The 15,321-nt window shown below is 42.2% G+C and overlaps 1 protein-coding gene across 2 annotated transcripts in view; it reads left to right on the top strand.

Moving 5' to 3' along the window:
• LRMDA (leucine rich melanocyte differentiation associated) overlaps positions 1–14,614 on the top strand; it is a 1,038,849-nt gene extending 1,024,235 nt beyond the window's left edge. For both annotated transcript variants that reach the window (XM_078077548.1, XM_078077549.1), the window contains one exon: positions 14,450–14,614. In XM_078077548.1, the coding sequence (XP_077933674.1) occupies positions 14,450–14,551 (102 nt within the window). In that variant the 3' untranslated portion in view covers positions 14,552–14,614. The remainder of the gene's footprint in view (positions 1–14,449) is intronic.
• The last annotated feature ends 707 nt before the right edge of the window (positions 14,615–15,321 follow it).

Raw genomic sequence — 15,321 nt, 5'->3', positions numbered from 1 at the left:
TGTTAATTGATTTTTTGCACAACATTATTACCTTGATTGATTACAGAGTTGATGAAAATGTTAGACAGAGGCAGCGTGGAGTATCAGCCCAGCGAGGAGTGGGAGCCTTGTGCAGAATAGATAACCTTGATGTTAAGAGCTATATCCTTCAGATATGTCTTCCCTTGACATATTGATGGCCCTTGAAAAGGGAAAAGCTGATTGTATGCAGAATGCAATCATTAAACCCACTTCAGCTCGCTGTTGATTAATTTGTTTTTTCCTGAAGGATCTAGTTAGAGGGAAGGCCTCACTTGTACGAACAGCAGCCATTTCGTAGGCTCCATCCAGCTTGTGCTTAACCCTCTAGGTGAAGAGAAACACTGAGAGGCTGGTGTGGCTGAGACAAGAAGACCGTCTTAGGGTGTCCTGAGTGCGCACCTGCTGTTCACAGATGTCCTCACGCTCAGCAGCATCCTCTCTCCTCCACCAAAGTGTTATTTCCCCCCAAATACCGACTCTTTGAAAATTCCAAGACCAGGGATCCTTTCACTGACACATGGCGTAGGATGTGATGGAAACTTGTGGATGCCCAGGAAGATTTGTTAACTAGGCTTCTAGTCATTTCTGGAGAAGACCTGGCACTCAGAAGTTTTAGGATACCCCTGAGTATAACCGAGGTAAAACCTGGCATAAACATGCTCCCATAATTGGAGAATTTGGTTCTTATTGGGGTGTGTGTGAGGTGTGGGGGTGGAGGAGGGATTTGTATGTAGCACGATGAGAAGGAATTTCTGGAGATGGTTTATTGTATTTTCAATTACTCCTTTCCCTGGCCCTCTGTAACTCTTTCTAAGAGATATTTATTGATAGCTGTCATGGTTACTACAGTCCAGAACCGTCCTCATGGTACCAAAAACCAGGTTAATTGATCTGCTGTTTGATTGATCCATTGGACTTCTGTCCTGTTTCCCTCTACCAAACCCATACCACTTCATCCCTAGCTGCCCAACCCTGGACAGAGACTAAGAGGGCCAGTCTTCCAGGATAGAGGGGCTGGCCTTACCCCCTACAGAAGAATGGAAGCTCATATAGGTGCAGTAATTCTAGAGAGGCTCCATTTTCTGGGGAAAACAGGTGGCTTCCCTCTTCCTCTCTCTCTCTACCCCAGCTTCTACCCATATTATTCTGGAGCATTCTGACTTCTTTTGCCTTCTTCTTCCCTTTGTGGCTATCCTCAATATTCGCTTAAACCAAATTTTAATTGTATAGCATTATTGGAGGCCTACCAAGAATTACATCAGCATCCTGGAGTCCTGACACCCCCCCTACCGACCCCCAGAGGTCATGTGGACTTTGGGGCAAAAGAGAAACAGCTCCCAGAGCTCCCAGAGCCACAGAGCACCCTGTAGAAGGAATTCACGCTACGGTCCAAAACAGTTTCTCCTCAGTCGGCCCCACCGCCCCCTCCGTTCGGAGTCTTTTTCTGCTGAACTAACGACTGGCGCTCGGGGAGTCTAATATCCACAGAGTCTTGGCCCTCAATTACCGTAATGGCTTATAATGAGATTTTGGCCAAGTAGCAGGTAGCAGGTTATTACTTCCTGCTCAGCGTGGGCAATGTCTACGCTGTTAATTTGTGTTGCCGAATGTGGCTCAGAGCTGGGCATCAAACTGTCAGAGCCAGATGTATTCTATTAGGTGCGAGGCTCACATTGGCCCATGGGCAATTTTTTTTCAATATGGAGGCATGTTAACTCACCACAGGGTGAATCCTGACGAATTCAAGCCAGCCAAATAAAAGGGGTAATATCCCAAGCCATCAAAGTAGTATGTTCCAGAGACAGATAACACCTGGTACCACCCATTGTCAGCAATGTCTCTCCAACCCAGGCCATTCCACTGATAGGTAAAAAGTGCACCCCTCTTAATATTGTTGGAGAGACTCTGGTGCCTTCATTAAGTTTTAATGAGCCTGCCCCTAATGAAGGCCCTTATAATATGTTCTTCTACTGTTTACTTTGTCTTTATCTTGGGTAAAAAAAAATGTACAAGAGGTTCATATTGCTCTTATAAACTGCTTTCTACTATTAATTCTTACTTAACCTATAGTTTCTTTCATTAGCATTAGCATATATATGGACTTTTTATTTTTCCAAGGCAGGTTAGAGGATGGGAAGTCAAAGATCAGGAAATAATGAAAATATTTTGGCATTTGGCATTGAGATTTGCTAGTGCCCAAGAATTATGCTGTGCTTTCTGCAACAACATATTTTTTTTTATATAATGCAAACTTCTTTCAGTTAGCTCATATATCAGCAGATTCTTTTTGTTTTCCTTTTGGAGAAAGCAATTTAGAGTGTCCTGGAATTAGGAAAGATTATAGTAATATCAGTACAGGAAAAGTTTGTTTGGATTCTAATGAAGGGCAGATGGAGGCTGGACTAATGCGCCCAAGAAAGAAGGTCTTTCCCCCAATCCTTGCAGAGTTTGAATTATGACAAACCTAGTTGTTACTGGCTCTGCTTAATTTTATTTGAGAGGTTCTTTTTTTTTTTTTTTTTTTTGCAGCTTGAAGAATAAAAAAAAACAAAAAAGCAACTTGTCTTTATTTTCAATGACTCTCTTGAGAAATTTTAGCTTGAAGAACTAGACAGAACTGTGGATGTTTTCCCCCCTTTTGATGTAAGCTTTCTAATAGGAGCAGATCTGAAACCCAAAAGCAAATTTGTGCTTGAGAGCAAAGCCAGAATTCCCATTCAAACTCTGCAGGAGGACCCCCACTGCTCTGATTTGTTCATTTAAGATTCTATCCTTTAGAGAAAAGCTAAAGACTTTCTGGGAAATTTTTTCTGCAAGTTTTTTTTTTTTCCTATACTTCATAAATTATGGTTTCCAGGTTCAGTTCCACTCTACTTATCCAAACAACTCTTTTCTTCTTTTCTTCTGTTAATACAGTCTACACATCACTTAAATTTAGACTTTTGTTTTTTTGTTTCTTATTAAAGAGCTGGCACAACTATTATAATTATAATAATAATTATTATTATTAATTTTAGGTGCCATTGGTTTTCAGAATGTTGTTTGGAGACAGTAACTCATTTACTAAAACTCAATACACTAGGACCCTCAGTCAGCTAGCTTTTCTGTCTCTGAATTTGTGTGATCTTAATTTTATAAGAATAAAAGCTAATGTCAAGGGTTTTATTTTTTAAAAAGGAAAAAAAGGAGTCCCTTGGGTTTTCCTAGAACAGTGTTTCTTAAAGTGGGGTCCCCTAATCAGCAGCATCACTCTCACCTGGGAACTAGCAAAAATGCAAATTCTTGGCCCTATCTCAGACCCACTAATCAGAAACTCTGGGGATGGGGCTCAGCAGTCTGTTTTATCAAGCCTTCCACGTGATTCTGGTGCAAGGGCAAGTTGCATCGTAGGATTGTTTCATTTATTCCACACACAAAAAATAATCTATTGAGTACCTACATGCCCTGAGCCTCATGAAGCAAGGATGAAAAGTTGTCATCTCTACCCTTTTGGAGCTCATACATAAAGGAGATCCTAAGACCTTGAGAAATGTTCAATGAACAGTCTTCCCATCCCAGCTAAGCTTCTAAACTGTATCATCCTCACTATAGATACTCAAAGAAATCCTCATTTGTGGTCACTGTGATATACCTGGTAAGACAATGAAGCTGACTTTGGTTTTACATAATGTTGAGGTACGAGAGAAAACTCAGAAAGGTTTCTAGTTAGTCATGAGTTAATGAGATAATTTAATTAGTTAACTGGAACCCAACATTCCCCTAGTGGCTAGTCAATCACATGACTGTTATATGAGGAAAGAAAGTGTATGGGAAGAAAGTGTGTGAGAGCCATTTTACACATGCTTCGCTGACCACGTGAAAGGTCTCTCAGCTGAGATGGAGAGCCCCACCTGCACTCAGCTCTACTTCCCCTGGTCTAGTAACACCGATTTTTGTTTACTCCCTTCTCTGATTGAATCTACTCATTGCTTTTACTCCTAAAAAATTCTAATTTAAAATGCCATGCTCTAGAATGTTATACCTTTATTGCTGTTTTAAAAATAATGATAATCTTGAAATCCCTGGAAACCCATGAGTATCTCATTTCTCCTAAAGGGAAGTGGTCATTTGCTGTCAGGCCATGAAAATAAACACTGACCCATGTACCAGAGACTAATGATGGGCACCAAATAGTGGTCAAAGAGAAGCTGGAATTATTATTTTATTTTTATTTGAGCTGCTTTTGCCTTCCTTCCTTCCTTCCTTCCTTCCTCTCTTTTTTAAAAAAGATTTTATTTATTTTTGAGAGAGCACAGAAGGAGAGTAAGAAGGAGAAGCAGGCTCTCCACTTAGTGGAGATTGATCCCAGGGCTTGATCCCAGGACCCTGAGATCATGACCTGAGCCAAAGGCGGATGCTTAACTGACTGAGCCACCCAGGCAGCCACTGCCTCTCTTTTCTGATTAGTCTGGACCAGATACTCTAAGAGGGAAGATGATAGCTGGGTGGGTTTGGGCAGCTATGATTTGTGTGGATGGAGTATACACATCTTTTGTATATTTTATTGATCCAGTTTTATTCTGTTTTATTTTTGAGTTTTCTACTTTTTTTGCTGTCACAATAATTGGTAACTCCATGCCATTGGGTAGCATATTTCCTTTTGGATTTCTGCAATGAAAATGATATTTTTCTAGGAAATGCAGGTATTTTTCTTTGTATATTCGTTTGCATACTTCTTTATATTTATGCAGGTATTATGTAAACATCCCCAACCCCTGAGCCTGGAAGATGAATTAGAGCAACTGATGGCAAAGAAAATCGGTCTTCAGAATCAAGGCTAGGGGAATCCAAAACGGGGTTGTTTGGTTGCCCCATTCCCAGAAAGCCTTCAGTATAGATTGAGCAAACATGACATATTGATCATTACAGAACTTATAATTGGTGACCAAAAGCACAGTGTGCCTTTAATGGCCCTTCCTGAATAGTTGCCATCATTTTTTTTAAGAAAGCTGCTGTTTTTCCTAAATTCATGCTGCCCTCTAGTGGCAATGCTCTTGACTTCAGACGGAAGATGGAAAAGAGGAATGTGCACATAATGGTGGAAATGGTGGAGGTGATGAAGGGGTGAATTTTTCTTTCTTTTCTCTCTCCTGTCTGAAAGATTTCTGAGTTTTCTTCAATAAAAAGAAAAAAGAACACCGAGAAAGAAAAATGAAGCCATACCACTTGACCACTGTCCACTTTGATTGACAGCTTGGTTTATGTGACATCCATCAGTGAGCAGCACAGAAGGGAACTTCATGAATCTGAACTGATTTGCATTCCATCTTGGCATGCACTTTGGAATCCAGCCCATCTCAAATCCATTAAACCCCACTTAGAATACAGAGATGGGGAGTAGGGGAACATGCTCACACCAAACGGGCCTTGAAGATTCAATTTCTCCCAATGGAAAAGTAGGACTCAGCCTATGTCAGATTGATCTTTGGAGTGCTCCCCTGTCTTAAGGGCAGTTTCCTATCATTCAGAGATACCTGGGCTAGACAGGTAGAGTTGCATGGACGTCTGGTCTGGCACTGTGACCTTGGCGAAGCCACTTTGAACCTCATTTTCTGCCATTATGAAATGAAAGACTTGACCTAAAATGAAGATGTTTAAATTTTGTCTCAATGAGAATTCTTCAGTACAGTTAAAGAAATAATTTTAAACAGAAGTATTCTATTCTGTGTTTAAGCTTGCTAGGAAGTATAGCAAAATAGAGTGTTCTTGTAAGAGTGTATAAATAAATCATTGTTTAGGAAGTCAGAATAAAAACTTTCTGGCTTCATTTTAACTCAGCACAAAAAATGTAGCCTGAGAAGAAAAACCGAAATTTGGATTACTAAGAAGATTTAGCAGGTTTTGTGTTTTGTTTTGTTTTTTTTTAATGGAGGGATATTGTTGGAGCAAGGAAATCTTTACTATGGCATTGATTTCTGATGTGTATATGTTCCTATTTGATTGAAATACAGTATATGTAGAGATAAGAGCCAAACATATTAATGAGGTTTAAAAAAGAGCAAGTGAGCCCACCCTCAGACTGAGATTCTTCCCATCAGTCTCTGTCTACCTGAACAACCTCAATACAACACAATTTAAAAAGCATTGACATCTGAGGAAAAGTGTGTTGACTGTTTCCTTTCCAGGATTCACATAATGGAAACATCTGCTGCCAGATAACTTTTAATTCTGTCAGCCTAATATTTCCTCTATGTAGAAAGGACTTTGAATGGCCAGGTCAGGTCTGGGCAGGGCCACGGCAGGGACCACGGGCTCAAGGTGGGATAGTGGAGCTGGTTACTGAGGGTCCCCTCTAAGGTGTGGTTATTTCTGGAGTTTGACCAGCTTTTACATTTCCCACTAGCAGATTATGTGAGGACAAACCTGGCCCTGCATTTTTCTCCTCCTTTCCAACCTCCTTCCCTTCTTCTAAAATGACAAGCCTCATTTCAGCTGCCCTGGGAGCCCAGAGTGCATTTCCCACAGGCTCTGGCTTGTCACACATCAACCTGTCTGCCCAGTCATGTGACCGTTTGTGCAGCCTCCCCCAGGCTGGGAGGCTGGCGTCTCAGCCTTGCATTCCTATCACCTTCAGGGCAGGTTTTGCCAAGATCCTTTCTCTGCTGACTGGTTTCCCTCCCTGGCTTTTTCTTCCTCACAAACACGCGGGTGAGGCTTGACAAGGCCCAGCATTTGTGTAAGCAGAGGCTATATAATCCGTTTGCTCTCAGTGCAAATTTTAACTTCCCACTGGGCCTCCCCTGGGGGACTGAGCACTGGGGCCAAGTGCTCTCTTCTCAAAGAGATAGGTGGCCCGGCATTTGAGGTCAATCAGCTTTCTTTCAGAATGTGGATGCATCCAAACCCTTGGATGCTGTGACCCATGCTGTATTTTTGTTTTTGTTTTTGTTTTTGTTTTTTTGACCGGTGCTTGGTAGAAAGCAGCACGTCATAACCCCACCGTTCGGATGCTGTCATGCATCCAGAGTATTGATCTTTGTCCTGCATACTCTTTGTGCTAAGAAATGAATAAAAACTATCATTTACTTTAACTTATAATAAGCATTGCCGGTAGAAAGAGCCAATCCAAAATAAAACTGACAGCAACTAAACCTGCACATAATGTAATTTATTATGGACCAAAAAAAAAAAAAAAAAAACTGATCAAGATTTATATCTTGTTGGTATATTCACGGGGAGAAATTAGCCTTGGTGGAAATAATGAAAACAAAATAAAATTGAAATGAACCAAAACGACACACAATAAAGTGAGTTGACTAAACTTTAACAGAAGGCACAAGTCTTCCTGTCACAATTCAGATTTGCAAAATTTTACTCAAGGTAATGTGACTTTGTAAAAATTGATGACTCCGGGATTTAGAAGCTATAACCAGTCAACTTTGATATTGGGCAAAAGCTGAGAAATTTAGCCTTGATGTAAAAATTACATGGAAAAGAATTGATTCCATTGAAAATAAACTTGATAAAATAGAAGCGAAATGTGAAACATAGAATATGGTTTAACTTTGCATTTAAAACTTAAGGAATTAAATTGGCTAAATGGAGTTTGCTCTGAATAATTAATGCTTTCTCAAAGAAAAATTACCAGGCTAGTCTCCATGTTTATATTCATAAGCATGAAGCCAAAGCATCCTTGGGGTCAAAATGGCAGAATTCAAAGGTCTGCCACGGCAGTATCTCAGGAACAAGAGAGCAGGGCATGCTGCTCCTACCTCTCCTGGGGTTGTTTTGTATAATAAAGGAGGAAAGTTCTGGAGTGTGCTCATTTGAGAGACTAGGAGATATCCCTTGCATAGCGTTGTTTGAGGTAGTCACTGCAGTAGTCAGCAAGGTTCCTGTGCCCCTGGCTGATGGAGGGGACAGCAGGAGCCCCTACAGATGTTTTTGGGATCAGCAAGCATTGAACAACCATGGCACCCGATTCCAACCCAAGAAGCAGATAATAAACTGAGACACTTGCCTAAAATCACCCTCAGCTAGTTTGGGAAAGAAGTCTCTCACTTTCTTCTTTGACTTCTCTACCGAGAGAGCCTTTCCCCTTTTCTTCCCAGCCTGAGGCTTCTCAGAGGGGCGTGCAGACGAAGGGAAAATCTGCGGGGCATGGACGGTGGACTCTGTCCTCCTTCCACAAAAACAGCTCCTAAGCAACCCCTTCCCTTAAGACCTTTTACAATCTCTCTTCTTTTCATTTTGCTTTTGTATTTAAGTAGCTGACACTGAAGGAGGATGTTGTGCTGGGAGCCTGTAATTCTGCAGGCTCTGCTAAATCCGGTGTGATAGCCACAGCAGAGCTGATAGCTCATCGCACAGGCTGACCTCGGGGTATTGCTCCAGCCACTTCTCAAGATCATAAAACATGGCTGTTTATTCCCTTCTAGCTCCCAGTTTACTCGCGACCCACACGTAACAAAGACCGACGAATGTGCTTTCTGCGGAATGTCCTTCCCCGTGTATGATGTTTACAGCTCTTAAGGCTGGATGATAACATTCACTTCACTTCTCTCTTTCCAGCCAGATAATGTGATGGCTTTGTTTCTGTGGGAGGAAAGTGTTCAGCATAAAAACAACCCTGGTATTTAGGAATTGAGACTGTTGCCTTCTGTCATTTTGCCCCCTTCTTTAATAATGCAGATATTCAATCTGTGTATATTTTTAAGCTGTTTCAGACATGTAGTCTTAGCAGAGGTTAAGGTATGAGCGTTCAGCAATTGAAATTCCTAACTTTGTGGATTCTGTTCAAATTGTGTATAGGTAATAATTTCAGTGGTATTAATCTATTCATCAAGTATTTATTGAACACCTGCTCTGTGCTGTTTCAGCCAGTGGGCATTAGAAACTGGGGAGGAGGGAGTATTGTAGAGGTGACATGTTCACAGGTATGTATAGTGTCACATGGAAGCATAGTTCTAGAACCTTCTTCAGTGGACCAGAAAGACTCTCCAGATACTCTTTCCCTGTCACTGGACCCACCTCTTCACAACACTGTCATCACTTTTTTTCAGAGGCCGTAAAGAGTCTAGTTCCTTCCTTTACTTGTACAGATTGGAAAACAGGAGTTCCGTGAGAAGCCCTCTGTCCTTTGCCTGTTCCATAGCGCTAACTGCAAGCTCCTAGGGATCAAAATCACTAGATCAAAATCTGTTTGTCGTTACACAGCAATAATTACATTTGTGATAATAGCATTTAAAATGATGATTACCAAAACTAATGTTCATAATGATAATAGCATTGATCCTTTTTACTTTATTTTACAAATATGAATTTATCGGTCCAACCTGTACTCCATCATCAAATAAGTTTTTATATTTGTATGTTTATGTGTGTCTCGATTATTATTGTTTAGATTATTGTTTAGATTAGATTTTGACTATTACTGTATAGATACAAAAGGCCAACCACTTACTCTGAGACTTAGAGTTGAGCTCTGTTGAATGTAAAGTTGATAAGTTAATGGGCTCATATCAAAGCTAACGGGGCATGGGCTAGGTTGCAGGAAGCACTTCCCAGCTCTGAGTGTGGAATACAGGCTGCACAAAAGTGAGTGGAACTTCTTTCCTTGGGGATTTTGAGGTCCAGCAGAGCTCTTCTTCTATATATTATGGGAATGTGGGCTGGATGCGTTTCAAGAGCTAACTTAGTTGAAATCAAATTTTTGATTAACTGACCATTGGATTTGCCTTCTCCATCAGGCAGTGTTGGATCTGACATCCCTGTCTTCATAAGGGAAGCATTTGAAAATACTAAATCACTTATTTCAGAGCTAGAATGAACTTCCAAGATTATCTGGCCCCTTGCCTTCATTTTACAAATGGGGAATGCAGCCCAGTAAGGAAAAGGCACATGGATGCGGTCACATAACCCTTAGGGGTAGCGCTGGACTTAAATACAGGTCTTCTCCCACCTCTCCTTAATAAATAGACATCAGAAATGCAAGTGGAAGTGCAAGGCTGTCCAGGGGATCAGGGAGCCCAGGGGTCTTTGCTGGACTCTGCACGAGTGTACAAGGCATTTCTACTCAGGACTTTCAGGGTCTTCCCCGGCAAAGTCTCTGGTACTGCCCCGCCATCACAGTCTTGCATCAAAAGAAAAGAAGCTGCTTCTCGCCCCTCAGGCAGCCCCAAGGTCTTAACTTAACCTGCGTAATTAGAACATCCATTCCAGAGGGGGAAACATTTAAAAGATAAAGGACCTCTTTAAAACAGATTCTTCCCAATACATTTTTTTCATAATTATAGTTTTAAAAGCTTATGGTGATGGGAGAGCTGGCTACTTAAGAAAAATTAGGAGTCTCATTTGGCAGGAGCAGATTCCCCAGGGGACAGCACACTGTCATTTTTCAGGGCCCCTGAAAAGAGCCCCCCACACAGACAGATACATGTCGGCCTGATGCATGGCAAGCCTGTTTCACTTATTATGGCCAAAGCCAGATATTTTAATTAAAAACACTACATATGCCATTAAATGTGTTGTTCCCCCTGCAGTCCCAAGACGTTATAGTTCGAGGAGATACAAACAAGTGAATGCATTACAGATGTACGCGGAAACCACCGCCTACTGAGTCACAACCAGCGGGTTCCCAAATTCCAGCCTCAGAGCGCCTCCCTGTCAAAATGTTCTTTGCAAGCAAACTGTTCCCTCTGTAATTTTCACCGTTTATAGCAGTTGCCATGATGAGAGAAGAGGACCATGGGGAGGCAGGGGAGAGAGAAACATGCTGCCACCTCACTTAATTTATAAGCAGATTCGATTGTTTTACAAATAATCTTCCTGATAAATAAAGTCCAATGGCCACACATGGGATTGTGGGGTTGAATTTTTTTTTCCTTCCTTGTTACATTTATTTATTTATTTATTTATTTATTTATTTATTTAACACTAAAGTCCCATGTGAGGGAATGATCACCTCCCAATGTGAGCTCGGGTAGGATTCTCAACAGAGGCAACACTTGCTTAATTTAAGCAATTGTAGGTGGTGTGAGTTCAAAAATTTCAGCCGATTTTAACTGTCACTAGCCAGACCACCTTTCTCCCCAGGAGAACGTGAGCAGCTGGATTTCATTTTTGGCTGCCAGGCCGTCCCTGTGCCTTCCTGCAGCAGCCTGCAGACGGAGTGCCTTCCCTGTAAGGATTTTATTCAAGGTGACAGCGCCTCACACGTTGGCGCTCTGATCACCTCAAGTAGCCGAGATACCAGGGGGATGAGTGCACTCCTCCTGCAAAGTCCAAATTTAGATTGACTGAGGTTATCCTTAGGCCCCTTGACCCCAAGTGCTCTGACAGAACAGGGCTGCCAGGAACTTAGAGCAGCGAGTTCTGTCATGATGTCTGGGGAGAAATGCTCTGCAGGAGCGGGTGGAGAAGAACCCAAGTGATAGGGAGTGATGTCAGCTTTCGTTAGAGCGGCAGACAATGTTAGAATATCCTTGGCATAATATGGCACTGGTATCTCTGTCAGCATCTCTGTTTTCTGTCACCGCGCACAATCCTGGGCCTGTCTCTAGCCCTGACAGCGTCTCTTCAGATCAGGTTATTGCCAGCACAGAGACTAGCTCTGCTCCCCACCATACAGCCCTTTGTTTGAAGTCTGCCCTTTTGTCATCAATGCACTTGATGCCTATTTAAATCTGACGGTGAGTATGGTATCTGTTTTCCCGTCAAGAGATCATTGACAATATTAATACCTCATGTCCTTGCCTCATTCTCTAAGCTCTGACACCTCGCCAGTCTCCTGCATTCATCAAACAGCCCTCTCTCACCAGGACATCTATAAACATTCTTGCTTCCAGGCCCCAAGGAACAGGGAAAGCCTTAAAAAGGACTTTCATCAGTGCCGACCAGAAAGAAGGCCTGGGGAACAGGGCTCAGAACACTTCACCTCCCTCCCTCCACATTCCAGCCCACGTTCCAGGAGTAGCCAGCTTGTTTCCAGGATGGCACTTGCCGTCCAGGTTGTATCTAGGCAAGGTCTGGAGTTGACGGTTACCAAGGAAAGAGGATAGAGTAAAGAAATTCAGTCCCTGAACAGACTGGAGGGTTTACTGGAGAGAATGCACCCACTAGTGGGTGGTGTGTGTGTGTGTGTGTGTGTGTGTGCGCACGCGCGCATGTCTGCCTTTCATTCTTTTACTCAAGAGAAAGACTGTGTTCTTTATGACATCTGACAGCCCTATCCATTTCTTTTTATAAAAATTCATGCTGTCCTGGTGTTGTAGAAAGAAATTAACATCCCTTGGCCTCATCCTTCCAGATTTTTGAGGGTTTATTTGAGTCAGTTATGTTCAAGGAAGCCCTTTGTGGATTTGCAGAAACATCTGAGACACTCGCACCCAGGCCTGTAGGGGATACTGTTCCTGGAACAGAACCTGACCAGCCAAGCCAGACCAACAGGCCAGCTCCCAGCGTTGGTAACAATGTTAGTACAACCACAGGTGCTACATGATACAGTACAATGAAGGGAGCGGCTCGGTGCTGCCAACAGCCAAAGGAATCATTTTTAGCTCCAAGAAGGGTCTCAAGAAGGTCTTATCCAAGCTCGATGTTTCCAAGCACCTATGAAAAGTAGAAACTCGGGATTGGGGCCAAGGAGAAAACATGGCTAAAGGGGGAGGATTGGTCTGCAGTAAACTTGTTCATGGAAACGTGATAAACAGAAGTAATGAGAGCACCAAGACCATGAGGCCATGAAACAATGTCATCCTCGCCCTTTTGCCAACTCGCAAGAGATTCTGTGACCCCAGGAATTCCCAACTTTGTCCCAGGCCATCCAAACCAGGGAGCATCTGCCCTGTCCTTAAAAGTTTCTAAGAGCCATTTTTAATCCTTCGTTAAGAATATTTAAAGTTCTGGGGCACCTGGGTGGCTCAGTTGGTTAAACATCTGCCTTCGGCTCAGGTCATGATCCCAGAGTCCTGGGATTGAGTCCCACATCGGGCTCCCAGCTCAGCGGGGAGCCTGCTTCTCCCTCTGACCCTCTCCCCTTTCATGCTGTTTCTCTCTCTCTCTCTCTCTAATAAATAAATAAATAAAATCTTAAAAAAAAAAAAAAAAGAATATTTAAAGTTCTGTAGTAGAGAATCATCTCTTGTAGAATCACCAAAATATTTACTTAGAACTTCTGCTGTGAAGAACCTGGATAATTTCAAGTACTAATTTACCCCAAATGAGCAATAGATGGTGATTGTTGGTTTCACACTAACAAACTGACAGAAAAAAATAATCATGCATACAGGCAGCTATTTTTACAGGTAGATTTTTGGCTCATGAATTAATGTTTTATAGACATTTCTTTGCTTTTTTCTGGTTATGCACACTTCAGAGACTCAAGTACTTTTAGTAATAAGACAACTCTGTGAAGCTGAATTTTAAGTTACTTTTTCTAAGATTAGAAGAAAAATATGGCAAAAAACAAACTGTAATTATAAATATTTTCTTTGAGAAAAACTGATTTACCCTTACTGATCATACAAAGCTTTCATAATAACTATGGCAGGTGATTTCTTATGGATATTTAGAATAAATATTGAGTTGGTTAAATGATTTGACCCTACTCTAGAGGTATCTTTCATACTTAAACTCTCCTACAATCTCCTTGAATGAAACAAAAACTGTATGTGGAGTCACAAAATTATTTAAAATAAAACTAAAGATGAAAATCAATGGCATTCCAACCTGAGAATTCATCTCAGCCCTTTTGGGGTACCTGGGTGGCTTGGTCAGTTAAGCGTCCAACTCCTCTTGATTTCAGCTCAGGTCTTGATCTCAGGGTCATGGGCTCAAGCCCTGTGTTGGGTTCCATGCTGGACATGAAGCCAACCTAAAAGAAAAAGGGAAGAAGAAGCCCTTTAATGCTGGAGGCTCTTGTTAATTTCCATGTGGCATTTTGTCAACACCACCACTGTTCCTTGATCACCCAGATGTGTTTGATGCCTCCTGAGATTTGGAAGATTCTCCCTGGAAGGTCATAATCTTGATTCATGACAAAGGACTTGAAAAGAGTCACATTCTGGGAAGATTGTTTTACATCTTTTGCTTGGGTAGGACCCATCTTGAAAGTCTTAATTTTCCATTTTTAGAAACTCTACTGAGGGAACCTAGAGAAAGGGTTATGCTTTATTTTAAGGTGTACTAGGCCAAACTAGAGAAGTCTCTGAAAGGTGAAAGAGAATTTGTGAAGGAAACACGTTATTCCTAGAAGCCTGTGCTCTGGTGACATTTTATGTGAGTGTCAACTCTGAGGACAAGGAAGTAGGGTCCTTCCTTCTCGGGGCTGACTCCCTTTGCTGCCACCCACTGGATCGGTGACCCTGTTGCCTGTCTGCTTTTCTGCACCTGTGCCTCCTTGCTGATCTGATCGCGCCACCTCTGAAGATGTGTTTGCTTTTCTTTGCAGGTGTCCTGGGGAAGTGCCGCTATGTTTACTACGGGAAAAACTCAGAGGGCAACAGGTTTATCCGAGACGACCAGCTCTGATGGCAAGTTCTGTATGCTTTAGCCTGTGTCATGAGAATAAAAGAAAAAGGGCAAGTAAAAATAAAGAAAAAGCTGAAGGAAAAAACAATGGCCCACATTGCATCTCTGTGGGAAGGCTATGACTTCCGCTTTTGGTACCTTCTGCTGACTTTGCCAGGCCTGTCAAGATCATCCTTTTGCCTTAGACTGAGTGGTCACATAGAGATTGACATGATTGCCCTTAAGCAGGTCTCATCCACTAGGGTGACAGACAGTGGCAGCGAAGCACCAGGGCTGACAGGAGGAACACCATGATAGATTGCCTGGCCCCTCCACTGCTCACAGGGGAACAGAGGTCACACCTGGGGCCTCCCTGAGCATGCTCACCGGCTGTAGTCAAGCAAAAGAGACTGTGTCTTCAGCTTGTCTATTGAGTAGAGAGCCCTCTGATACCATTGTGCTGTGGGTTGATTTTTAGTGAAATAGTCACAGTTTAGAGGAAGGCTACCCTCCCTTATTCACCTTAAATTTTAATCCCTTCTATTCTGCACAGCCGCCCCTATCCCCTCCGCAACATACACCATCCTTTAGCATCTTTCTTTGTTGCAGGCAGTGCATTCTGGTTTGCAGTTTTTCAGAGAACGGAAGGTATAAGTTCTCAGCCAGGTCAGACATTTATGGCTGGCTTTGTGTTGTTACACTTCCCGTATTGGAGTAAATAGCTTTCCCTAAATCCCTAACTCAAAAGCGTAGACTCGATCTCATTTTGTATATTTCTAAATCCACTTCTTGCCCTGAATAGTAGGCAACGTC

The sequence above is a fragment of the Halichoerus grypus genome, chromosome 7 (genome assembly GCF_964656455.1).
Source record: "Halichoerus grypus chromosome 7, mHalGry1.hap1.1, whole genome shotgun sequence".
Classification (NCBI taxonomy): Eukaryota; Metazoa; Chordata; class Mammalia; order Carnivora; family Phocidae; genus Halichoerus; species Halichoerus grypus.
Note: the sequence above shows the minus strand (reverse complement) of the source record. Positions and strands in the feature narration are given on the sequence as shown.